This window comes from Diachasma alloeum, unplaced genomic scaffold, assembly GCF_001412515.2.
Source record: "Diachasma alloeum isolate Michigan unplaced genomic scaffold, Dall2.0 Dall_scaffold_00178, whole genome shotgun sequence".
NCBI lineage: Eukaryota > Metazoa > Arthropoda > Insecta > Hymenoptera > Braconidae > Diachasma > Diachasma alloeum.
In genome coordinates, this window is record NW_021680344.1 from 335,189 (window position 1) to 362,242 (window position 27,054).

Genomic DNA, 27,054 nt, shown 5'->3' on the forward strand with positions numbered 1-27,054 from the left:
ATTACAGTACTGCCTAAACTTGAGAGCCGCTAATTGGCCATTAGTTTATATACAAAATTCATTATTAAAACTTTTTTTTTCGTATACCCTTTCGGATTATTACGATTTGTTCCCTTCCGAACCCCCTCTGCCGCATTCGCCGAAGGACAAGGGAAAGCCTCATTTGAGGGAAAAACCTGCCCAGGCACAGTCGTCTCTTGCGAGACAATGAAACCGTGAGATTTAGAGTGTCACCAATTTTGGCCCCTTCAGCCGGGAATCGAACCCGGATCTCCCGCATGCCAATCCCACACTCCGGTACAAAATTCATTATTATACACGACATTTTTTAGACTAGTTTTTATAAATTTATATATGCAGGGGAGGGTAGGGCAAAACGAGGCAGGGTGGGCAAAATGGGGCGTCTCAAAATTTTCGCAAAAATTGAAATGATGAATTTGCGAGAAAAATATGAAATAACTACCAGATGAGTTAATTAAAAACTATCTCTCAATTTTTTTCAGATTTTTTCGACAATCCATTTCAGAGATATCATTTTTTCTTCATTTTTCAGTAAGTTCAGTTCTATTCATTGGATTTTCATTTATAACCCATCAAAATTTTCCATTTTCTACTATCTATAAGAATATTTTGAGTATTTTTCTTTTGCAATCCCTAGGTGCTCATAATAACGAATTAAAAAAAAAGGTGAAAAATTTGAATTTTCAAAATTATGTTACGTTTTATTTTTCTCGTATTTTTTTCATTAATTCTTGTCATCAAAACAAGTATTTTGAGCTGTCAAACAAGTTAGGTTTTGTTGACTTGTTTGGACCCATTTTATTTTCAATTTTTTGTCGAAATTCCACGAATTTGGTCAAAACACCCTGAGACGACTTCGAGTATGTATCGAAAAAATATGTAACATATAAGTATACCTTTTAATTAATTTCATAATATTTATAATCAAAGTCAATCAACGTAATTTTGAGGTATTTCAATTGGGGCATTCCCATTTTGTCCTTCAATTATTTTTTTTGAATTGATGTGATTTCAACTCATGCTGGAGCCATATTTTACCTCAGATATAAGTCATTTTTACCAAAAAACACTCATAATTAGCCTCTACGTTTTCATGCCCCATTTTGCCCTCCCCACCCCTATATAGTTTTGTTGACCAAATAAAAACATTGTTGCCAAAAAATAAATAGGGAGGTCGAGTTGTGCACTCGGTTGAGTGCTAGTCGATTACCGTTCAATTGATTGACCACCGATAAACCAACTATTGACCATCGATCGATCAACGATCGACTAACAATCGACCAACAATGTACCATCGACCGTCGATCGACCGACCATCAACAGAGTGAACAAGTCGACCTCCTATCGATCCGCCAGGGTTGTCATAAGTCCGAGAGGATGCTGATCTACCTAGGAATATCCATTCGGAAACAAATTGCCAATTTATTCACAAATATTTATATGACCCACGGAGTTATTAAAAAAAACAATTGTCCACATTTTTCTTACGTGTAACGGGTAACGGAGGCGTTTTCAAGTCAATTCTTATAGTAAAAAGCCAGTGAAATTAATAAATTCTCATCTGTAAACAAGCGCATGGACAATTGTTCTTTTTTTATAATTCCGTGGATAATGACAAGCAATTTGCTTCCGAATGGATATTCCTAAATAGATCGGGATGACCAAAGATTTACGGCTCTTAATTGTGACCATTCTTTGTGGTCCTCATTTCTGAGTAAATATTTGAGGCCTCAATTGAATCGATTTGGACAATTATTTTTTTGAGTAATAGTGGCAAAACTAACTTTCGAAAAATCTCGAAGTTTTGAAAAGTAGGCCACTAACTGAAATTAAATTGATATACAATAGAAAGGCTCATTGAGTTCTACATTCCGTGAAGGAAAAGTATAAAACGTGATCAATTGGTCATAGAGAAAAACGTGAAAAAATATCGTTCACATATATAATACAGACATAGTCTAAAACCATTATATTCTGATTCCTGAGCCCAAAATTACTTATCCTGACATAAAAAACTGGGGACTTGCATTCTAAACATCACAGTGTTTTTATGTGGAAGCAAATGCGTTAAAATATGCCTGCAACTTTTTTCAAATTTTGAATTAAAATGTAAAAAAATGGAAGGAAATTTTTGGAAAATTGACCTCTTATGTCTGCCCATTTGAATGCCTTCCAAAGCTCCTCCATAAGACTTTATATTGATGTATCATTTTTTTTTGAGTACTCTCAAAGTGGCAACCGACGGAGTCATTATTTTCTCAAGAAAAAACATCATTGATAGGTAGTTCGGCAGTTGAAGCAATCATCGAGTAACACCATATGGCCGGATCTTTCTCTTCTTGTCCTCCCCTTCCGACCATTCGGACACATATACATATCGTTCTGCGTTCCTCCCTCCGCGCTGGAAATTTACGAACCGATGACAAGCGCGCTTTAGAGTCGGAAGCAGAGGGTGAGTAATAAATTTTATTGAGGCAGTTTGTGTCCCACACAAACCTTGGGATAGCACCATACTGTCTCCTGAGGTTTACAAGCGATGCCTCTCATGATTTCTCACTTCTCATTTATTCTTCTCCTTCTCTGATTTACACGACTACAGTACTACATTCTTCTCAAGAGATATTTTTGTAAGCAAACAAAATACTGGGAAGCTGCGTTATGTCTTAATTTATTCAATGAAAGCTAAAATGAACAAAGGTGGTATAATCACAACAAAAAAAGTGTTGGAATTGAAAATTTCATTTTTAGGGTATATCCCTAGCAACTTTTTACATAAACAATTAGACAAACCGTTGTAATTATGTGAGTTCCACTCTGAAAAATTTGAAAAAAGTATATAGGGGGTAGGGGGGCAAAACGGACCAAGGGGGCAAAACGGACCGGGGGGCAAAATGGACCCCTAAAAAAAAGTTTTTTTTTCTCATGAATAAAATTTTCCAAAATTCATCACTGAATAGGAGGGGTGAGAGTGATGGAGGAGGAGGTGGTGGTGAAAATTGAGAACAACATCATGGTAAGATAACTTCATTCCAATGAATACGAAATAGTATATTTCGATACGAGTGAGACAGAATTTTCACGAGTGTGAAGTTGGCGGCCCGAGGCGAAGCCGAGGGCTGCCAATCACACGAGCTGAAAATTCCTGTCTCACATGTGTCGAACAATAGTTTTTGACAGTGATGTTACGTTCAGCGAGTGGCGAACTGTGCCTTTTTTCGTTTACTAGTAAACGAAAAGACTTTTCGTTTACGAGTAAACGAAAATGCACTTTTCGACACGAGGTGAACGTAGCAGCAGTGTCAAAAATGTCCACGTTCTAATCAAAAGTCTTGGTGAAATTGGATGGAATGATGATGAATAAGAACAATGATGATGAATAACAATAATAAATAATAACAGTGATGATTAATAAAAATAATAAATAATAACAGTGATGATTAATAACAATAATGAATAATAACAAATATAAAATATGAGGTTAGTAATAAATAACAAAGTTTTAGTCTGATTCTTTGCACTCCTCACAAAAAAAGTACATGTGCCTGGGTGGTAATTTCTTTCAGAACAGCTAGGTGGCAGCACTCCTGATTTTTCGAATTCGAATATTCATCTCCATATTCATCTTCATATTCATCTCCATTAGCCATTATTAATAATCAACAGAGAACTAACAAAGAATACGTGCACTATGACTAATTCAATTGAATAAAAATGGTCAGAAATTATAAACGAACGACAGATAGACAGGACTGGGATGCAGTTTCAATGGCCAAAGGCATAATTGATTATGTGGAAGGTTCATCAGAGTCATTAAACCCACCAGGGTATAAACAAATTGCAGAAAGATATGGATTACCCCCCACAACCTTCAAACGTCGAGTTGAATGTTACAGAAAGAATCCTGATCTTCAATTGGCAGTTGAGAAAGGTAACATTCAACATTTTTCCATATTTCACTCAACAATCATTCTCCAATTTTTTTGAGATAAGAAATGATTTATTTGATTCAGTAGCAAACTGATGTTGGGTTAGGTTTTTGCATTTCCCTCAGAAATGAGTAATTTTAGGAGAAAAAGTGAGAAGACCGTTTTCGTAGCTGAGAGAATTACTCAGAAAAAATAATTTTTGACATTTTATCCTAAAATTTCTCATTATCAACATGATCAAATATCAAGAGTTATGGGCAACATCAACTTGTCCACTTCTCTGCTTCATTCATATTTTTTTTCCATAACTAGCAGGATTGATTTCAATTTTTTAATTTGTTTGATATCTAGGATTAGGAAGTTTGAAGCCAACTTTTTCAAAAACACAAGAAGTTGAAATCTGTCATTATGTGTTGGAGATGGAGAGTAGACTCCATGGATTAACATCCAAAGACTTATGCATACTCGCACATGATTTGGCAGAGAAGAATAACATCCCCCACCAATTCACACATGGTAGAGCTGGCGCAGATTGGCGTCGAGGGTTTATGAAGCGAAACTCTGTCTTATCTCTACGCAAGCCTCAACCTACTTCCCAAGCCAGAGCTAAAGGATTCAATAGAGAGGCTGTGGCAAGATTTATGAGTTTGATAGAACCAATTATAGCTAAGGATAATTTAACTAATAAGGACATTTATAACGTTGATGAATGTGGTATCACCACTGTTCCCAAGCATCAAAGAAAAAAAAAACTTTTTTTTAGGGGTCCATTTTGCCCCCAGGGGTCCGTTTTGCCCCCCGGTTCGTTTTGCCCCGTTGGTCCGTTTTGCCCCCCCCCCCTAATATGGGAAATATTGCTGAGAAAACTGTGTCAAAATTTTATTCAATGACTTTCAACGATGATTGAAATATTAATTTTTTTATGAAGTTGCGCGCTGTTCCCGCTGTTCAGTGGGCTACCCAATTCAAGCGCTCTCAATCCGCTGAAACTTTGAACAACCGTAGCTCACCCAATACTGAATTCATGGTAAAGTATGTTTTTTTGTCGTTATAAAAAATGAATAATCATGACAACTCTTGTTTTTTGGAAAAAATGGATTTTTATTATTAAAAAAAGGAAAAAAATGATTTCAAAAATCGGATAATGCATGCAAGAGGACATTGTAAACAGTTTTGGAATATGATCAGGAAAAAATGATAACCATCGTCGAGAAATCAATGAAGAGTGATTTAATTGATTACAATTACTTGTACTGAACTCCGATAATTCCTCCTTCCACTTATAATGTGAATCATCGTGGTAGGCATTTCCTTGGAAACTTTTAGATATTACATTTGACAGTAATTTACGACTCATTCCTTTGAAACATTGTTCGCCAGGCCTGTCTTGGAAAAAGACCCATTTTATTACAATTTTTGACTTTTCTTCTACGAAGTATAAAACTTATCCTTTTCCATGTAAGAGGTATTGAGTGAGTTACATGCGCCCAAAACCCCAGCCGGGATGGAGCGCTCAAATTGGGCGGTGCACTGAGCGGTGGAGACGCCACACGACTTCATTAGAAAATTAATATTTTACGTGCCAGTTGATATCATTAAACAAAAATTTGATACAGCCATCTTAATAATATTTCCCACAAGATACATTTTTTTCATATTTTTCAGAATGGAACTCACGAAACTACAAGCGTTTTTTTTATATGTTTATTTAAAAAATACCAATAATATTTGCTTTTTTCAATCAATTTTTTTTTTACATAAGTAACCATACTTTCTCAACAATAAAGTCCTTCTGTTTTTTTTGATTAAATGCATAATTTTTTAGATATACATATTCAAAAGCATGTCCATTCGTTATTCACTAGAATTTTACAATTGTTATAACTTTAATAAAAAAAATTGGGTTGTTAATACTATCTTGGGTCCTCCTTTTGTGATATATAAAATTTAAAAAAAAATTTTTTTTGCCTCCGTTGAAATAGCGTGGAATGCTCCATACACCTTAATTATCCTATTCATCATAAATGGGAAATGAGAGATTGCTACATACGGATGAATAATTTCAAACAATTATTTATTGGTCTCTAACAATTCATCAATTGCTCATGTTCTCACAACTATCGACAACATTTCTATATTAATTTGAAGGAAATCGACTAGTTCAAGCGACATTCATAATCGCCTCAAAATCCCCCCATCAGCCTTCTGATTCAAAATAATGCTATTCATTTTTCTTCGGTTTTTTTCTCTACACGATCAATCTCGAAGGATCACGCGCTGAATGCCACAATCGGCTCAATCTTCCACCTGTGAATTTTCCGAATTTGACCCTGTGTTTGCTGAGAGTATCAATATCTTGGCAAATATCAGCTAATCCTTCATCATCTTCACCGGAACCTTCTTCACCTTCGTCGTCTCCGGCATCGGATGAATTATCATCGTACCGATCCCTACAGCCTCGACATTCAGAACAACCCCCTTGCACAACGTTATAATTATTGGGTGTTTCGAAGGTGACACCTCCATGTACGAAATGGGGGTGAGGGGGGGCGCTGATTTGGCACAAATTAATATCACGCTCATCGAGCGTAGGTCCGTTGAACGTAGGTTGCTGACTTTCAGCATTGTCACTTGTAGTGCCTACTGGTACATATCCCAAGTCACTGTAACAAAGAAAGTTGGGATATTAAAATCAGAATTTTAACTGAGTCATTTGAATATTATATATTATATCACGCGTTTTTTATACTTCTTAGATACCTGATCCCTCCTCCGTCACAAAAATGGGCCCCTCCCCTTGCGTACTGTGTAGAAAAAATTTCATAGAAAAACTTGACGAATTTGATAGAGAATTTTATGTCATTAGGCCCGATAAACCGCGATTCTAACCTCGCTTCGCTCGATTAGATCGCGGTTTTCAGGCCCAATGACATAATAGTATATTTCGTTACAAGTGCGGAAAAGTGTCTCGCCTTCGGCTCGTGCTATAAACCTCCCACGAGCCAAATAGTACATTAGAGTACAAGGGCACAAATTTCGTTTTCAATGAATGTGTAGTTTACAGGCCGAGCCGAAGGCGAGGTTTTATTACCGAGTGCTCTATAATATTTTATGTCAAGTCGTGCAGAAGTCGAGTTTTGAGCAGGCTGCGCGAAAAGTAGCGTGCGATAAACTCGACTTATAGCACGGCGTGACATAAAAACACTTTTCCCACGAGTATCGAACAATATTTTTCATCACAATGTGTGGAAAAGGGACGTTTTAGACACGCAAAGCGTGCCTAAAAAGTTACTTTTTCACACAGCGTGATGAAAACTATTGTATGCCACACGGCGATAATCTACTATTTTCCACCCAAATTTCAGCCGAAAGAATTGCACTATCCGACTGTTATTTTATAGTCAACACGGTATTCAACTGACAATTTTTGATAATCCCATTGGTAAGATTTATGTTTTTTTTTTATCGTTATTTTACATCGCTTCGACCCGGTTAGGGTATACTGCGATGATGATCAAGACTTTAAATGATTAGATCGCCCCATTCTACCCGGCCGGGATTTGAATTCGGAACCTTTCGCATGTGAAGCAACGAACTTACCCATGCTCCAAGCCACCGGGCTAAGATTTATGTTCATGTATATATGAAAAACAAAACATTTCCTGGTCGAGTGAGCCCCTCGTTGGAATTGTCAGATGGATTTTATCTCATAGTGCAATTCTCTTGGCCGAAATGTGGATGGAAAAATTCTCCTCCGAATAACACTCGAGCTTCAAAATTAATCAGATATTTCCCTCAAAGTTCCCTGCATACAAACGAACTTGTCAAGTTGTTCAGTAAAAATCTCTCATCCTCGCACTCGTCATTTTTTAACCTGAAAAACTTGACTCCGTTTGTTTGCAAAGAACCTATCGGGTTATAATTAATAATTTTTAACACGGAAAAAATATAAAATTATTTTTTATTATGGGAGCATAGTAATCGTGGACCATATCCACTCGCCACACTCAAAATTTACTGTTGAACATAGTAAAAATTGCGAGTTGGTATAGTAGAAAGTGGAAGAATTAAAGTAAAATTTAATTTGACCGGAATAAAAATTCGGTTAAGATAAATCAAATTTTAAAGTTATTTCGGTATGGTCCTGTATTGCTATGTTCACATTGTAATTTTTGATTTTATATTCTTTCCGTGAAGCTCTTGTAGTATTAAATACGAAAATTCTATTGGATTTCTATTGAACTTTCTTTTAGTTTTGGCCGATTCTATTGAAATGTTCAATAGAAAATATTCAATTGAAAAAGTCTATAGAATTAGATTTTTCTATATGAATTATTCTCTTCAGATATTTTCTACACAACTTCCTTAGCTCAAATTTTTTTCATTCCATTTTTCTTTTCTTCTTGTCAAGAAAATCAAACAAACTTGAATAATTTCAGTTGAGGAAATTCTGTAGAAAATATTTCAATAAGTTGTATAGAAAAATAGAATTCTTTTGACTTTTTCTATAGAATATTCTCTATTGATCGTTTCAATAGAATCGGCCAAAAGCTAATAGAAAGGCCAATAGAAATCCAATAGAATTGTCTAACCAATTTGCGAGGTTTGTCTATTGAATTTTTTCATCCGTGATACGAAATATTGAGCAATCACTCACATTCGTGGGGGTCATCTTTCATCAACTGCAGGGCGGTAAATTTTACAGTTTTGGCAGAAATTACCCTTACGTTCAGTAAATTTTCCTGAGCCAACGGAAAAAAATTCACTATTCGTCTGGCAATTTTTCCCCGATATAGAGTGAAAAAGTGCTGAAAATCGATTTCACTCCACGATTACTGGACTTGTTCGATAATTTTTCTGAATCCTTTCCTCCATGTGGCTGTATCTTTGATACAACTGTGATTTTACGTGGATCCTTCTATAACCATTATTTCTTAGAAAATCACCGTATTCTCTCAAATTTTTTCGCGAAGCCCCGAATTTTTTCTTGTATGGAAAACTCAACCTTGTATCTTTTTAAAACTTACTAAATTTGTAAAATTCGCTCCAAAGTTGAAGTAAAAAAAATCGTTGTTACTGTCTCTGGTGTAGGGATTCCGTGAGGGATATTCCGTGTTGAAATTGACTCTCTCGCCCGGAGTCAACTTTTGGTACGGAGTCAATTTTTATTTTTCACACCGAACTGTGTTGATCAATATGTTCATTTTGACACCATGGCAGTGTCAATTTTCACTCCACTCGCTGTATTTCACTCCGAAATGAATTAACTCCGTATATTCTATATGGACTTACTTTCACTCCGTTTGGTGTGCACTCAGGGTGGAAATTCACTCTGGATCTTTTACTGTGTACGTTGATGATTGCAATATATAAGACCCTGCTCTTTACTCGAATTTTCAAGAGGATACAAGTTTATTTTGCTAAAGCCTCAAGAATTTTCTTGAATTTCATAGGAAAATCTATAATTCTCCAGAATCTCGAAATGGCGCTAGCAAAAGAGGGACTTTTTCTAAAATGACGGCCTATAATAATACCATAACCACATTCACGTCAAAAAACAGATGTTTCAGCAGTTTTTTAGACTATTCCAACGAGTCACAAAGAGGGATTTCAAAATGCTGTAATGGCAACAAATTGATGACTTACGAAATATTCAAAGCGCATCGCATAAATTCAATTGTTTACCTAATCATTTCTCTTTTCTTCGTATTCTTATCTTTTTAATTTAGTATTATAGAAACAAAAAACATCGACAGAAAAAACGGGGGGGGGGGGATTCGTCAGAAAACCTGACGACTTCGCTCCCATTAGTTTTTGGCTGATTTTATTGAAAAAGTCTGCAGCTCATCTGCTTGTTGGTTTCAATAGAAATGTCCAGAAGAAAATATTCTATAGAATAAAAATCAATGGAATTCGATTTTTCCATACAATTCATTCGATTGAGGTATTGTCTATAAAAATCCTCGACTTAAGTTTTTTTGTTGGATTTTTTTTTCAATCTAAAATGAAGAAAAATGCAATGAAAAAAAATTAGAAAATTCAAATCGAGGTATTCCCATAGGAAATGTCTCAATAGAAAAAGTTGTATAGAAAAGCGGAAGTCTAGTGATTTTATTAAAGTGCTTCTATTGAACCTTTTCTATTAAAAATCGCGCAGTAAAACAGTGGCGTTCTTCAATAGAATCAGCCAAAAATCGATAGAAATTCAATAGAAATCTAATAAAATTATCTAACGAATTCGCTATTTTATTCTATTAAATTTTTTCGTGCATGATCATTTCTCTGTAACAGAGAATGATTTTTTAGCGAACGCATTCGGTAAAATTACACTTCCATTCGTTCGCCACCGGTGTGGGAAATTTTCCTATACAGGAGGCTAATTTTTGCACTTATAGATAAAAAATTTATTTTCTTTCGTAGACCCTTTCGGGTTTTTACGATTTGCTCCCCCCTTCCCACTCCCCAACCCCCTGTACCGCATTTGCCGCAGGACCTCACTTGAGGGAAAAACCTGCCCAGGTACAGTCGTCTTTTTAACGAGACTCCCGCTCGACAGTGAAGCTGTGAGATTAGCCCAGCCGGATATCGAACCCGGGTCGCTCACGTGCCAATCCCATACTTTAACCACACAGCCACGGCCGTCGGTCACTTATAGATATTTTTTTTACCGAACCAATCGTAAAATATCCCCCACAAACAGGTATTTTTTCATTGAATTACATTTCAGTCCACAATTACCTTTCGTCCGGTAAACTTTACCACGATTTTCTAGGTAATTTTGATCCAACTTTTCTTTTCGTGCCTCTGCAGATATTTTTTCCGTGGAGAAAGGAAATGAGAAACAAATTGCAGTTGCGATTTCTTCGATTGGGAAACGGAAAAAATATAGTGGGGCAGAACAATCTAAGGGAAACCCCTTTGTTGCAAAGCCTCACAAACTGCAGTAGTCGATACCCGGACAGCAAAAGATATGAAATTCATGTAAACAATTGAAAGTTACATATTTGATGTTTTTTAATGTGTTGAAACCGAATTTATAACTTAGCTCGTACTACAGTTATGCTTTTAATAGTTATTAACAATTTAATTAATTAAGTGCGTTTTACGCCGGCATTTTGATAGATATAAAAAAAATGTTTCAAATAAACGATATTTTTTGGAAATCAACAAATAAAATGAATTTTGATTGTTGGAAATTGGTCAATTTTTGCGAAAGTTATAGCAGTTTGCAATGATGGAGCGGTCATATCACTTCTGACGCGTGGAGTGGCGCATGCAACCATAGTATAGGGCATATTGAAAATGCCAAATCTTGACGAAAGATTATGAGTCTTAAAAGAATAAAGAATTAGTAGATTATATCATCGGGCGATAAAAGTATTAGGGGAGGGTGTGCCTGTACCGCCTACCTAAGGGGAAATGCCAGTTTTATATTTTATATTTCAACTTGAGTATAAAAAACGTATTTGTGAGACTTCTTTAAGCATTGAACTCGTTATTCTCGAAGTGTAGACGCCTAATTCTCCTTAGAATCCACAAAATTGATTGAAAATAAAAGAGAGAGCCTATTGAGCGGTACTACCCGCCGTCGGGTAATACCGCTCGGCACGATTCCAATGCCGCTCATAGGGTTTTGCGTGTATCGCTCACGCCGCAACCTAACCTGTACTCGACTGTTGTCGAGCAACTACGTAGCCGATCCTATGAGCGGTATTACCGGCTCCGCTCGGCGCCAACAAAATTGTTGATCATTATTGACATGACTGGAGTTTTGAGTTCGAGTTAGTCTCAAATTACGCGTGAAAGTACCGCGAATCAAATAACCACAGTTTAATATGAGAATTCAGCATTTGAAACTATCAAAAACCTTAATTACAAGTCCCCAAATTTTGCACTGTAAAGAACTCAAAACTTCGTTACGTGTTTTTTCATATTTAAAGTGGTAAATAAATTGAAATTTTTCCGAAAATCACATCCTATTATCAAATTCTTCATGATCAGGAACAGAAAGAAATTTTCAAGTTGATGGTTGTGGAGAAAATCGGGTGAGCGGTACAGGCACACCCTCCCCCATCTGGCGAATGTGGCTTTATAATCCGAGCCGAAGGCGAGGAATGTGATTATAATCACATTTGCCAGATAATGCTTTTATCGCCGTGTGACATATGATATTTTATGTGGTTGGGCCGGAACTCCGCGATCTAACCAGCAAAGCGAGGTTAGAATCGCAGTTTATCGGACCTAATGACATAAATATATTTAGTATCTTTCGACGCAATGGAGGGGCTGGGTACTTCGAAAATCACTGGACCACTCGATTGGAAATCAAGGAAGAAATCACCAGAATTCATTGGAAATCAAGTGATTTCCATTTCCGGTAGTGATTTCTAATGATTCTGGAAATCAGTAGAAATCATAAAGAAATCAGTTGATTTCATAAATAATTAGAAATCACCGATGAAAGTGAAACCCAAATTTTTTATTGGAGTTCACTCATACGATCCCGTCTGCCCCTCATATTCTTATGACATGTCATTTGGTTCTTACTATTCCATCCATAAGGCCCTTTTAAATTCTTTGGTTCCTCGAATCTTACACATATGCGATTATCGACAAATGCCCCACTTTGATCCCGAAATCATGATTTTTCGAGTAATTTCTTAAAATCAAGAAATCATAATCTGCTAGAAATTATGGAAATCAAGAAAAATCAATAGAAATCATGATTTCTAATTCTTATTGAGAAATCACAGAAATCATTCAAGAAATCACAGGGAATCATCCCATTCTGGAAATCATTGAACCACCTGTTTAGGGAGTGATCAGCCCCTCGGACGCAACTTTTTTGTTTCAAGGTTTTTCTTCTTCAAGAATATTCTATTCATTCATTGGGCTCAGAAGGCCCTATGGGTGCATACACCACTCCGCGCGTCAGAGGTGACCTCACCGCCGAATTGTTGGAAACTCGCCGAATTGTTGCAAACGATTTTCAAAAATCAAAATTCATTCTGTTTGTTAGATTTGTAGGTATATTGTTTGCTTGGAAGATTTTTTGATATCTATCGAAATGGCGGCGTAAAACGCATTCAAAGGTGGACTACTATGAGTTCTAAAAGTCGCTGGCGACTGGAGTGAGATTTCTCATGCTTTGCGGAAAAAAGTTCCTAAAAGAATCGAGAATATATTTTAAATATTTCGAGGATCATTTTTCTGGGTATTTTACATGAATGGTGCAATTTTTTATTTAAAAAAAACGAAATTAGCTGTGTTGTAAACGAATTCCAAAAAACTAACTCGTAATTGTTATTGCGCAGATTTTTTCAAAAAAATTGAAAAAAATAAAAAACCTTTGTAACATTTTAAGCGTCTACGGAGTAAACGAACAATAAACAATTAATTCTTTTGCACTAATTATTCATTTTTAGACATATATAATCGATCTTCATTGTACGAGAATTCTCATTCCAATAGCCCGCGACTTTTGTAATTAAATTGTTAATAACTATTGACGGCATAACTGTATTGCGGGCTAAGTAACAAATTCCGTTGTAGTACACCGAAAAACATAAAATATGCAAGTTTCAACTGTTTACATAAATTTCATAATTTTTCCTGTCAGCGCGTGGACTACAGACCCCTCGCCCCTTCCTTCAATGACGTAATACTTAAATGCTCTGACTTGAAATTAACGAATAGGGAACTTGCATGAAGCTCAATTCTTTCTCATTCCCCTATTTACACATTCCTCATAACATACGGATATCTAAACGGCGAAAATTATAGAGAAATATTGCCTAGATGTCTTATGATAATTAATTAAAAATCAGTCGTTTTCGAGGCCAATTTTTCGGTCATGACGTCACGAAGACGGTCAGGTAACACTTCATTGGTCGAAAAGGAAGAGAGTGGGGAATTATCGTCCTCCGTTGGTCGAGGCGCACCTCAAGATTTGATTAGGTCGGCCCGAGCCATTCTGTGATTGGTCCAGCACTCGACCGTTTATGTGACATCATCAGCAATTTTAAAGCGTTTGAAACCCCCAACTTTTAACAATTAATTATTAATTAATGACCAATATTTCGAATGTTTATGAATGAAAAATGAATTATTCAGGTCCCAAACTTGAGATTAGAAAATTGAAAAAAAGCCGTGCAAGTTCCCTCTAACGAATTCATTCTCCTACGTGAAATGCTATTTTTTGTACTGTCTTTGAGTCCCCTTTCGGGTCCCATTCGGCACTCTATCCAACCCTATGCATACGGCTGTGGATTCTACGCTGTACGGCATTCGCACTCCTATTAGTATATTCTGTCATAACGGCTGTAAGCAGTGATTCACGGACGCGTACGGCCGGAATGAGAAAAAAGAACATAGGAGTAGTATAGGAAACCACAGGAAACCCATGTCGGTAGAGGTGGTAACTCTATTAGCAACCTCGCGCTCGCCGGAGCCTTCTGTTGAAAAATTCGGTTCCACTGGGGATCGAACCACAACCTTTCACACACCAGACGTACGTCCACCCACTGAAATGTTAATTGATAGAATCGCTTACCTATAAGTGATACTAGCTCCGCTGCTGCCCTGGTCGGGCAACGTTAGTGTGCTGACTCGCCCCTTCGACAAGGGTTCACCTTGGTCAACATCTTCATCGTCACACTCAGAAGACCATGGACCATGTTGAGCAGAAGTGGAGCCCTCGGGCCTCAGTTGAACAATGGTTTTATCAACGGTATGCAGTTTCTCCTCCGGAAAATCTTTTTCGACAATTTCCTTGCGTCCATCGGCGGGAATTGTTTTGGGTCCGAAATATAGCGATGATTCAGCTGCACCCTTTTTTTTACCTCCACTGTGGTACAGATTTTGGAGGGGTCCAAGGAGGTTTTTGTAAGCAAGGGCAATGGACACTGGATCAGCTCGGGCGTTTGGGGTTGTCTTTACGACACCGTTATAAAGTTTCTCTTGATCATCGAAGGATAAATAAGGGGCTAGAAATACAATACAAGTTTATCAACATTTTGAGGAGAATTGATAGATGTAATAATCTAAATTAATACATTAGATGTATTTTTATTTGGTTTTGCGGTCATTCGTAATTCCTCAGATGTTCGCGAGGTACATGAACCGATGAACCTCATCATTTTTTTAATTTACCAAATGCCGGTTATCTTTGCGAGAAATCGCGAAGTTCACAGTGCGCGTTAAATCGCGATTTTAACATCATTGCGGGTAGTCGTGTATAAGTTAAAATTGAAATTTAGACTTGTCTTAAGGAGGGGGATGGTGGAAACAATAATCCTATGGGGCATTTCCAAATGCTGGCGATCTTTGCGAGAAATCGCGAAGTTTACACTTCGCGTTAAATCGCTATGTTCACATCATTGTGAGTAGTCATATGTAAGTTAAAATTGGAACTAAACATTGTCGACCTGTGAATCTCATCTCCTGAAGCCCTGGGAGTGAATGGATAGGGAATTGCGTCCCTCTCTCAGTGCTAAAGTTAAAATTTGATGAGATTCACATAACTGCACCGAAGAAAAATTCATCCGAGGAATTACGAATGACCGCAAAGCCGAATAAAAATTCATCTAATGTAAGTGGCCTATTCCTTCAAATATCGTACGAGATCTGGCCTCAAAATTTTCGATTATTTTTTTTTTTGGTTCTTCTCAATACTTATATATAGAAAAGAGGATTTCTCGGCTAGCAGAGATCGCGCGGCTTGATTAAAGGCGCTAACAAATTCAAAACAGAGGTTTTCATCGGAAATTTTCTGAATTTTTCAGAAATAGTGATTATTTCGTTCCCTCACTTCAACCTCATGGTGAAAATTGAAAAATACAACTTGAAACGTGGATTTTACCCTGTTCCCCACTTCTCCTACATCTGATATTTTTTTCGAAAAATTCCGAAAATTTCAGATCGAAATCGTTGAAAAATATACGCTCGTTGCTGTACAGCCCAAAAGAAAATGAAAAACGAAAAGTTAATACTATGAAAATCGATTTTACATAGTTTGATCTGGTAACTACAATGTTCATTACATAGCTATTTTTATCAACGAAACGTACTTCCTTATTCCTTATTAACATCATAATATGCAAAGACCGTGAAATCAATTTTCAAAATATTCATTTTTTGTTTTTCATTTCTCTTTCGGCTCTGCAACGTATGAAGGCACATTTTTCAAAGATGATTTCGATCGGAAATTTTCTGAATTTTCCGAAAAAAATATCAGATCTAGAAAAATATTAGATCAGAAAGTGGGAAACAGGCTGGAATTAACGTTTGAAGTTTTATTTTTCGATTTTTACCATGAAGTTGAAGTGGTGGAACAAAATGACCACCATCTTTGAAAAAATCAGAAAATTTCCTATCAAAAACTATGTTTTAAATTTTTTTCTAAACATTTTTCAAGGCGTTAAAGAGCACAGAATTTCGCGTCTAAAATGTTCAATCACGCGGAACGCCTCTAACTAAGCCGCGGGATCACTCCTAGCCGATTAATCTACTTTTCGATATATAACTATTGAGAAGAACCAAAAAAAAATTATTGACAATTTTGAGGCAGGTCTCGTACGATAGTTGGCGGAATGGTCCATATATATCACGATCGATAAAATCCTCAAAAGCTGTAATATGAATTAATAATCACCAGCGGCTCCGGCGTCCAGCTCACTAATTGGAACCTGTCCGCCAGTTCCTCTAGCATCACCACTACCTTGGGTAGGATTGAGTGCCCGTGAAAACACCATAAATTTACCACGTGGCCCGCTGTTGAAACCAATGGCGGGTCTGAATTGTCCTGCAGGGGATTGTCCAGTGGCACCTGGTTTTTGGAAACCGATTAGTATGTCTTGGGGGGAGCCATAAATCGACGATGGGTATCTGTGCGCAGGGCTTGATGAGCCAGAACATGTTGGACAGCCAGAATCTGCACCATTGTCTGGGTAGTTATTGGGACCGCTGCCTCCTTCATAGTTGGGGTAGTAGACTCCTCCGTAGGGATTGGGGCCGCTGCCTCCATTGCAGATGGGGCAGTAGCCTCCTCCGGAGGTATTGGGGCCGCCACTTCCTTTGCAGATGGGGCACTTGCCTCCTCCGTAGTTATTGGGTCCGTTGCCTCCTTTGCAGATGGGGCAGTAGCCTCCTGCGTAGTTATTGGGCCCGCTGCCTCCCTTGCAGTTGGGGCAGTAGCCTCCTCCGTAGTTACTGGAGGGGTAGCCTACTCCGTGGTTATCGAGACCACTGCCTCCCAAGTAGTTATTAGGACCACTGCCTTCTCCGTATTTATCGGGACTGCTGCCTCCTGCGTAGTTGGGAGGGTAACCTCCTGCGTAGTTGGGAAGGTAGCCTCCTGCGTACTTGGGAGGGTAGCCTCCTACGTAGTTGGGAGGGTAGCCTCCTGCGTAGTTGGGAGAGTAGCCTCCTGGTAGTGGGGAGTAACCTGCTGGATAGATGGGGTAGCCTCCGTAGTTTTTAGCGCGACAAATGCTGACATCACTTGGATTACCATCGAATGAAAGTACTTGTCCCGGTTGAATAGGAATAACTGCCCTCGCGGGATAAACAACAGGCCGCTTATTGTCCGTCTGGCTATTAGCGAGGGGGAAACAAAGATCGCCAATCGGTGGGAATCTATAGGAAGAAAGACGTTTTATTCAATTTATCATTACGAGTTTTGAGTCAAGATATACGAAAAGAAGAACAGATCATTTTTACATTGGTGCGATAACACCATCTGGGCCTAGACCGAGCCCTGACTTTCGTGTGCCAGCGACTGAACCGGATCTCTGGCTTTCTGCATTGATGACTGAGCTTGATACAAAGTATTGAGGCTTTATCCCTATACTCGTCGCCTTGACTCCGATTCCACGAGCTACCGCAGGTGGACACTCAACGTTAATTGTTCCGAATGTTGCCGATGCTGCTGTTATTACAGCGAATAACAAAATGCCTCCTTCAATAATCTTCATTGTATCCGCTTTAGTATTCCCCTTTGGATACAAGCGAATTGAAAACTCGACACTAACTGATCTCCGATGACGCGTGGTAGGCCGTTTTTATACATAAGGAACATGCTACTGCGATCATTTCTCTGCAGGTCATTGAAAAACAACCTGTGTTTTGATCTTTTGAGCTTGATGCAGGAAGAAAGGTAAGTTCCACTTCCTCTTGACTTCCCCATAAAAAGTTTGTTTTTAAATGTGGTTCCGGGTCAATGCAATGTAATATTGCGGAACTCGAGGATTACTCGGTTATTATATGACAGGATTTTGTGTATGTTTGTATTATCTTTCATCATGTTTATGGGGTCTGGTACTGTGTATGAGATCGATAAACTTGCATGTCATTCGGGATATTCGGAAATGGGTGACGTAAAATATGAACTACCATTAAAAAATCATTGTCAACCTGTAAGATACATTGAACTCGATACACCTTTTCATTATATCAGTAATCGTTGGGTCTGATCCACTATATTGAATTTTTAATTTTATCAATACGCCGAATGATCATCATTTCATTACTACTCTTCTGCTTCTTACATGTGAGATAAATCCTTTGTTATTTTTATGTTCGCAATTCATGGAAAAACCACTGCAGGGAGTTCAATGGCATTTTCACTGTTAATCGGTCTAAGGATATCCAAGTATCTTTTACAATTTAGTACAGAGCTCAGTATAGATTCAATCATTTTCAAAGATCAAATTTGTCAATGAAATTGCGTGAGAAAAATTTGAAATAAATCAGTAATATTCAACATCATTAAAATTACATTTTGTACAGAATTTTTTTTTTAAACATTGGTTGCTTATAAATAAATAATTGAAATTATTTTAACTTTCCGAAACCTCATTTTTAAGCATGAAATCGATTTCTGGTAAAATTCTGAACATAAAGAAATTTGTTACGACTCCGAACAAATGATTTTTGTGCTCGAAATTTTCAAAAATTGCAATTTTTTAATTATTGTATCAATCTTTCTCCACAAGTAAATTTTCATTTTTTTTAGATTTTGACGTGTACACGTCTATGGGCTCGATATGAGGGGGGATTTCGGAGAAAGTACACTATGTTCAACGTCATCTATTGGATAACTTATGAACTAAAATCCGATTGATAATAATTTACCAACTGAATATTAGGATAAGTTATCGATTAAATCCTCTAGAAATTTCCAGTGTAGAAATTTCTAGATTCAAAAATCCCTATATAAAGGGGACCGATGCGATTCAGCGGCAGTCTTAAATCGGCAGTGAAATCGTGAATACCGCAAGAAGTGAATAGTTGGAATATTTCAGTGAATTTTCTTCTTCAGGTAAGTAATGTGTAGTTTTCAATGATTTCATTTAACTACTAATTAATCTAGTATCAGCCAATTACGGAAAAATACAAAGAATTTCTCGAAAATTCGACAAAATTCAAAGAGACTTTAGAAAACTCGAGAGAATTCAAGGGTTTTCTACAAATCTTGGTGGAATTCAGGAAGTTTCTGAAAATTCCTAGGGAATTCAAGGAATTTCTAGGAAATTCGAGAGAATTCAGTGACTTTCTAGAAATTTCGAGCTGATTCTAAAATGTCCAGAAAGTTCAAGAAAATTCCAGGAATTTCTAGAAGTTTCGAGGAAATTCAAGTAGTATCTACACAATTCAAGTAAATTCAAAAACTTTCTAAAAATTTCGAAGAAATTCAAGGAATTTCTAGAAATTTGGAGGAAGTTCAAGGAGTTTTTTTTTATTTATAAAATTTAATAGATTTGGAATTTTAATGAAAGAAAGGAAGCTTCTAACAAGTAAATGAGGTAATATGTACATCAGCGCGCGTGAAAGCGCGCGCTCGGTCTAGTGCAATTAATAATACAATTCACCTAACGCAAATGGTCGAGTGTGAACTAATCCATTAACTTTTACATGTTTACAGATATTCTAGAACATTCTTTCATCCTGTTCAGACACATCGGAATACGAAAGTTCCAGAATAGGCCTTTCTGGAAATAAAATACCCCTATATAAAGGAGGATTGGAGTGACGGGAGGTCAGTTGAGGATTGAATCTCAATGGGTTCACATCTCCAGAAGTTGAGGGGAACAGAGTTGATTAAGGTAAGAATAATTGCAATTAATAATACAATTCATCTATTGTAAATGACCGAGTGTAAATTAATTCATTGACTTCTACATGTTTACAGATATTCTAGAACATTCTTTCATCCTGGGAAGATACAACCGAATACGAAAGTTCTAGAATAGCACTTTCTAGAAATGAAATACCCCTATATAAGGGTGGACAGAAGCGACTGGAGATCAGTTGAGGATTGAATCTCAATAAGTTCACATCTCCAGAAATTGATGGGAATGAAGTTGATTGAGGTAGGAATAATTGCAATTGATAATACAATTTACTCAAAACAAAACATTTAGTATGAATTAATCCATTAAATTCTACATGTTTATAGATATAGAACATTCTTTTATTCTGGGAAGACACATCTGAACATGAGAGTTCTAAAATAGACCTTTCTGGAAATAGGATACCCCTATATAAGGGAGGGTTGAAACTTGTGAGAAGGAAGTGATAGAGGATTTCCATTCATAATGCCGAGGCGCTGCTCGATTCCAAATTGTCCCCAACGACCAAATAAGTCATTCTTCGCTATACCACGCGATAAAAATATACGAGAACAGCCCGAGTGGAAATTCCGGTCAGATCTCGATCAAGTTTGGATCAGGTTAGACCTGACCACTGATCAGATATTGATCAAATTGATGGATCCGGTCCTGATCAGACATGTTACGCCTCCGACCAATCCGGATTTGATCAGGACGAATGGATCCGAACTTGATCAAATCAACTGTATAAAAACTGGATGACTTGTCTGTCAGTATCAATAACAATTATCAATCATAATTAATTCAAAACAAAAAATAATTCAATTCTTTCACCGTAGGCCGCCTCGCTTAATGATTCTTTACTGTTATTACCTCTGAAAAAGCTTATTATTTGTTTTCCGATGCTGGGGATCGAACCGGGGACCCTATGATTGCTAATCGTATGCCCTAACCACTACGCTACCGTGCTGTTACTATTGAGTAAACTGCACATTGCCTATTTGATTTGTATCGGGGTATTCATTGAATTTAGGATTATTCATGATCTCGCGGATGTGCGTGTGTATTCTCAGAGATAAAATATGTTCAATTAAATTTTTATTCATTTCATTAATAAATAATAATAATAATGATAATAATAATAACTCTAATAAATAAATAGNTGGAGATCAGTTGAGGATTGAATCTCAATAAGTTCACATCTCCAGAAATTTATGGGAATGAAGTTGATTGAGGTAGGAATAATTGCAATTGATAATACAATTTACTCAAAACAAAACATTTAGTATGAATTAATCCATTAAATTCTACATGTTTATAGATATAGAACATTCTTTTATTCTGGGAAGACACATCTGAACATGAGAGTTCTAAAATAGACCTTTCTGGAAATAGGATACCCCTATATAAGGGAGGGTTGAAACTTGTGAGAAGGAAGTGATAGAGGATTTCCATTCATAATGCCGAGGCGCTGCTCGATTCCAAATTGTCCCCAACGACCAAATAAGTCATTCTTCGCTATACCACGCGATAAAAATATACGAGAACAGCCCGAGTGGAAATTCCGGTCAGATCTCGATCAAGTTTGGATCAGGTTAGACCTGACCACTGATCAGATATTGATCAAATTGATGGATCCGGTCCTGATCAGACATGTTACGCCTCCGACCAATCCGGATTTGATCAGGACGAATGGATCCGAACTTGATCAAATCAACTGTATAAAAACTGGATGACTTGTCTGTCAGTATCAATAACAATTATCAATCATAATTAATTCAAAACAAAAAATAATTCAATTCTTTCACCGTAGGCCGCCTCGCTTAATGATTCTTTACTGTTATTACCTCTGAAAAAGCTTATTATTTGTTTTCCGATGCTGGGGATCGAACCGGGGACCCTATGATTGCTAATCGTATGCCCTAACCACTACGCTACCGTGCTGTTACTATTGAGTAAACTGCACATTGCCTATTTGATTTGTATCGGGGTATTCATTGAATTTAGGATTATTCATGATCTCGCGGATGTGCGTGTGTATTCTCAGAGATAAAATATGTTCAATTAAATTTTTATTCATTTCATTAATAAATAATAATAATAATGATAATAATAATAACTCTAATAAATAAATAGACATTTAGTAATTTTTTTTCTCAAGATCATTTGCGTGTAAGTTTGATACTCCTCTAATACGTATTTACGGCATCATCATCCCTCCCTTCTGTACATTTGAAAAGGGCTGGCTGTTAATTAAATTGATTAATTAAAATAAATTTTTTAAGNTGAGAAGGAAGTGATAGAGGATTTCCATTCATAATGCCGAGGCGCTGCTCGATTCCAAATTGTCCCCAACGACCAAATAAGTCATTCTTCGCTATACCACGCGATAAAAATATACGAGAACAGCCCGAGTGGAAATTCCGGTCAGATCTCGATCAAGTTTGGATCAGGTTAGACCTGACCACTGATCAGATATTGATCAAATTGATGGATCCGGTCCTGATCAGACATGTTACGCCTCCGACCAATCCGGATTTGATCAGGACGAATGGATCCGAACTTGATCAAATCAACTGTATAAAAACTGGATGACTTGTCTGTCAGTATCAATAACAATTATCAATCATAATTAATTCAAAACAAAAAATAATTCAATTCTTTCACCGTAGGCCGCCTCGCTTAATGATTCTTTACTGTTACTACCTCTGAAAAAGCATATTATTTGTTTTCCGATGCTGGGAATCGAACCGGGGACCCTATGATTGCTAATCGTATGCCCTAACCACTACGCTACCGTGCTGTTACTATTGAGTAAACTGCACATTGCCTATTTGATTTGTATCGGGGTATTCATTGAATTTAGGATTATTCATGATCTCGCGGATGTGCGTGTGTATTCTCAGAGATAAAATATGTTCAATTAAATTTTTATTCATTTCATTAATAAATAATAATAATAATGATAATAATAATAACTCTAATAAATAAATAGACATTTAGTAATTTTTTTTCTCAAGATCATTTGCGTGTAAGTTTGATACTCCTCTAATACGTATTTACGGCATCATCATCCCTCCCTTCTGTACATTTGAAAAGGGCTGGCTGTTAATTAAATTGATTAATTAAAATAAATTTTTTAAGTTAAATTAATTTAATTTAATTTATTTTAATTATAGTATAATGATCCTTTTTAGAGATTAAAAATAATGATTGATAATGGTTGATAAAACTTAATTCGAATTGTATAATAATAGTTAATTAAATTATCCGAAAAACTTATTAAAATTGATGTCAGGTGGAGCGGATCATTATCTGAATCTGATCATTTTTTCTCCAATTGACCCCTTTCAAGTGCCGATCAAGGACATCGAATCCGAATTTTATCAAATTGGGGTCAAGCAGCCAACCTCAGGGTGAGATCGTGTCTACCTGATCAGAACTTGATCTGAAACATCCTGCAGTTTTTCGGATCCGATCTACTGGATCAAAACTTGGTCAGGTTCTCATCAGGCATCATCTGATCATGTCTACCTGATCAGAACTTGATCTGAACCCGCCTGTAGTTTTTCAGATCCGATCTGCTGGATCAGAACTTGATCAGGTTCTCATCAGGAATCACCGGATCAGTCGAACCTTACAAAAACGTGATCAAGTTCTGATCATGCTTCAGGTGGGCCTGAAGCAATTTCCACTTGGGAGTGGATAGTTGGTGGCGAAGCCCCCCCCCACTGAAGAAAAAGCCAACTCTGAAAAAAAAAGAAAATGAGTATTTTTTCTAAATATTAGAGAATAATTTTTTTTGCGCGATTTTTCTTCACCCCCCCACCCTGAAGAAAATATGAGGAAAGTTTGTTGATTTTTAATAATTGTTCAAATATTTCAATCTATCTGACAAAAAAATATGAGTAATGATAATAATAATAATAATAATAATAATAATAATAATAATTTGTTTATTAATTCTTCATACTAATAAAAAAATAATGAAAAATCAACAAACTTTCCTCATATTTTCTTCAGGTTGGGGGGGGGGGGGTGGAAAAAAATCGCGCAAAAAAAATTATTCTCTAATATTTAGAAAAAATACTCATTTTCTTTTTTCTTTCAAAGTTGGCTTTTTCTTGATAGCATTTCTCTGCTTCCTAAGCGTTTCGAAGTATATTATCTGTTAGTATTTCATCGTATTCACTAAACATATCTTCTTGTGTATTCATATTTCACTTTTTGAGTTAATTATTTATTATTATGTAGTTTATTTTTTAGCTTTTCGCACTGCGATTTGTTTCGTTAGTGTCTAATGGATCAGCTGATCGGTGTATGGTTGGGATAATGGGTTATTTTTGTACCGCAAGATGTCGCTAGGGGTTATTGAGAACGTGTAAAATACCAGTAAAATAGCATAGGACGCGTGTAAAACTGGAAACGTCTGTTAAGTGAAGAACGATTGGTGGTGCGTGTAAAATTCGACTTACCGACCTCCAAACGCCCCTGTTAACCGGTACTTTACACGCACGCATGACATAAAACATTTCGTCTTTGTGAGGACCAATTCAGGAGTGCAGATATACATTCATCTTGCATTATACAGGATCAATCTGGAGCAATTTTCCAACAGGTAAATTATTTTCATATAAAAGAGATACATCATTTAGGGTATATTCTGTGCTTCCCATACGCGCCATACACTAACAAGTATAACACCTCAATAAAGTTCATTTTTCTCATAAAGTATATACAGGAGACAGATATAGAAAACACCGTGAATTGTTAGGAATGTCTTAAATCCATAAATTTCTCTGAATTGCATTATTTATTTATATTTAATTATTTACAGGAATCGATGAAAAGAAAGCATATTAGAAAAGGAGCTGTACCCCATTTCCCATCGGCCGGATCAAATAGATCTCCAATTCTCACAGATTTCAACAACAATGACGAATAAAAGATCAAATTCCAGTTCTATCACGCAGGGTCCTTCAAAACGGAGTACGAATACCACAAGGAAACCAAATGAGAACATGGATATCCACATGGATTCACCCAAACCACCTATTCCAGTGGATCTTTCAATTGCAACAAAGAATAATAACCGATACATCCACTGCAATACCTATTTTAGTTGTGAAACACGAAAGAATATATTAACGAATACCAAAAAATGATTGGCTGGTGAAGTGGCAATCTATAAAAACGTAAAGAGTTTGATAACATGTATGACAATATCTGATATCAGTCGCCTCATCGATATTAAAGAAAGTTTAATTGGAGATTTTACTTCAATCAAAGTGCTATTCAACAATAAAATACAATATGTACTAGCAGCAATATATATCTATCCAGGAGTACCCACGAACGAGATACAATTTTTTTTATTACAATCACTTCTTCGATACGGTTCCATGACTATTTAACAAAACAAATTCAACACACAAATTAAACACGCTACAACACTACACAAGCCCAACTCAACACGCAACAATTCAAGACAAAACCAACTCAACACATAGGCAATTCAACACAGAACAAATTCCTCACAACATGAATTCAACAATACATTTACTCAATACATAATCAATGAGTTTATGTGCATCTTCATAAAAAATTCATATGTAGATTAGGCACTACAAAATTCGTATAATAAATAGAAAACCATTCCACCATGACCATTTCTACCTGTCTAGAAAATAAAAATCAATAAATCCCTTCAATTTAAATTTGTTTTGACATTTATTCCGATTCAAACACAGGCAAGTAAAAGACCTCGCTCCTGTTTACAAATTCCCATAGAATCAAAATATGTGACGCTGCCCGAAATGTACGTGCTCAATGAAGTTCGTGTTAAAAAAACGATGTATCGACAAAACAATGTGTTCAATACACTATATGTTGGCTTAACAAACAACAATTGACTGTGTTTTCATCACACAGTCAATTCAATGTGTTGAATTGACTGTGTGATGAAAAAATTTGTGTTCAATAGGCTGTGTTGAATTGATGTGTTGTATTGAATTTGCATAGTGTTAAATAGTCCTGCCACCCTTCGATACTCTGAATCGCTTAAAAAATTCATCCCAACAATGGAATTTGACAGAACAACACCAATAATTTTGTGCGGGTACTTTAATTCTAACATCATGCAAAATGAAACTTTGATGAATTTTATGAAAACAGAATTCGATCTACAGTGTTATCAAACTCAACCTACTACATTAGGCAATAAATGTTGATCTCTTTCCGTATGTATCCTACTTTTCTTATCATCGGCCCATACTCAACAAAATTCATTCAAAATTAATTAGTGTTTCTTTTCTTGTGTAATACCTATAACAAAACCCTAATCAACGACATCCTTTACAGGCTATGTTGAAAGAGTCACCACTTAGACGTGTACACGTTTCATCATTTGACTGTATCGAGGATACAGCAAACTAGGGTTTTTAAAAAATGTTTTCTAACGATTTAGTATCGAGATTCAAATTTAGAACTGCAAAGTTTAATACTAGTCTAGTCTCCTAACACGCCCCTGCGATTTTGGTCACCTCTACGGGGATTCGCGGCCGTGTTATTTAGGCTTTAGCGTTGCCGAATTCACTCTACACTGCCCGGGCGCGTCTAGCGAGTTTCCGGCAACGACGCGTCATGGGCAATTTCGTTTAATGTAGGAATAGTACATTTCGACACTAGACCGTGAGGAAGTTTTCTGGCAAATATGAGGTTACAGGACGAGCCGAAGGCGAGTTCATATGAAATGATATGAGATAGAAAAGTTTCCACGGCCGTATGTCGAACAATATTTTTTGTCATTGGGCCGGAAACCGCGATTTAACCGAGCGAATCAAGGTTAAAAGTGCGGTTTATCGGGCCTAGTGACGAAAAAAATAACTTATCTGTCTGAAACAATTTATTTTCTTCAGGAATTTTTGAGAAATATGTTGTTCTAAAAACTACTATGATTTTTTAGGCACTTTAATTGACAAAGTCAAAATTTTTTTAAC

The 27,054-nt window shown here is 36.6% G+C and overlaps 1 protein-coding gene and 1 long non-coding RNA gene across 2 annotated transcripts; one reads left to right on the forward strand and one right to left on the reverse strand.

Annotated features, from left to right (window-relative positions):
• Nucleotides 1-6,004: 6,004 nt before the first annotated feature.
• On the reverse strand, nt 6,005-17,980 carry LOC107040296 (proline-rich protein 12). Its single transcript, XM_015260327.1, has 4 exons — nt 17,667-17,980; nt 16,600-17,582; nt 14,500-14,932; nt 6,005-6,610 (listed from the first exon to the last, which is right to left on the reverse strand). Exons 1-4 carry the CDS (start codon nt 17,918-17,920, stop codon nt 6,196-6,198), a joined length of 2,085 nt encoding a protein of 694 aa, XP_015115813.1. The 5' UTR covers nt 17,921-17,980; the 3' UTR covers nt 6,005-6,195.
• A 1,223-nt stretch (nt 17,981-19,203) lies between these two features.
• On the forward strand, nt 19,204-20,794 carry LOC107038952. Its single transcript, XR_001460927.1, has 4 exons — nt 19,204-19,266; nt 19,870-20,050; nt 20,137-20,317; nt 20,404-20,794. It is a non-coding gene; the product is annotated as an uncharacterized LOC107038952 (long non-coding RNA).
• The last annotated feature ends 6,260 nt before the right edge of the window (nt 20,795-27,054 follow it).

Bases quoted from the DNA above. Each gene is read 5' to 3' on its own strand.
- LOC107040296 (XM_015260327.1), bottom strand. From the start codon at position 17,920: ATGAAGATTATTGAAGGAGGCATTTTGTTATTCGCTGTAATAACAGCA. The intron at 14,933-16,599 runs GTGATTATTAAT...TTGTATTTCTAG, and splicing joins GCTGGACGCCGGAGCCGCTG to CCCCTTATTTATCCTTCGAT. The intron at 6,611-14,499 runs GTAAGCGATTCT...TCTTTGTTACAG, and splicing joins GGAGCTAGTATCACTTATAG to TGACTTGGGATATGTACCAG.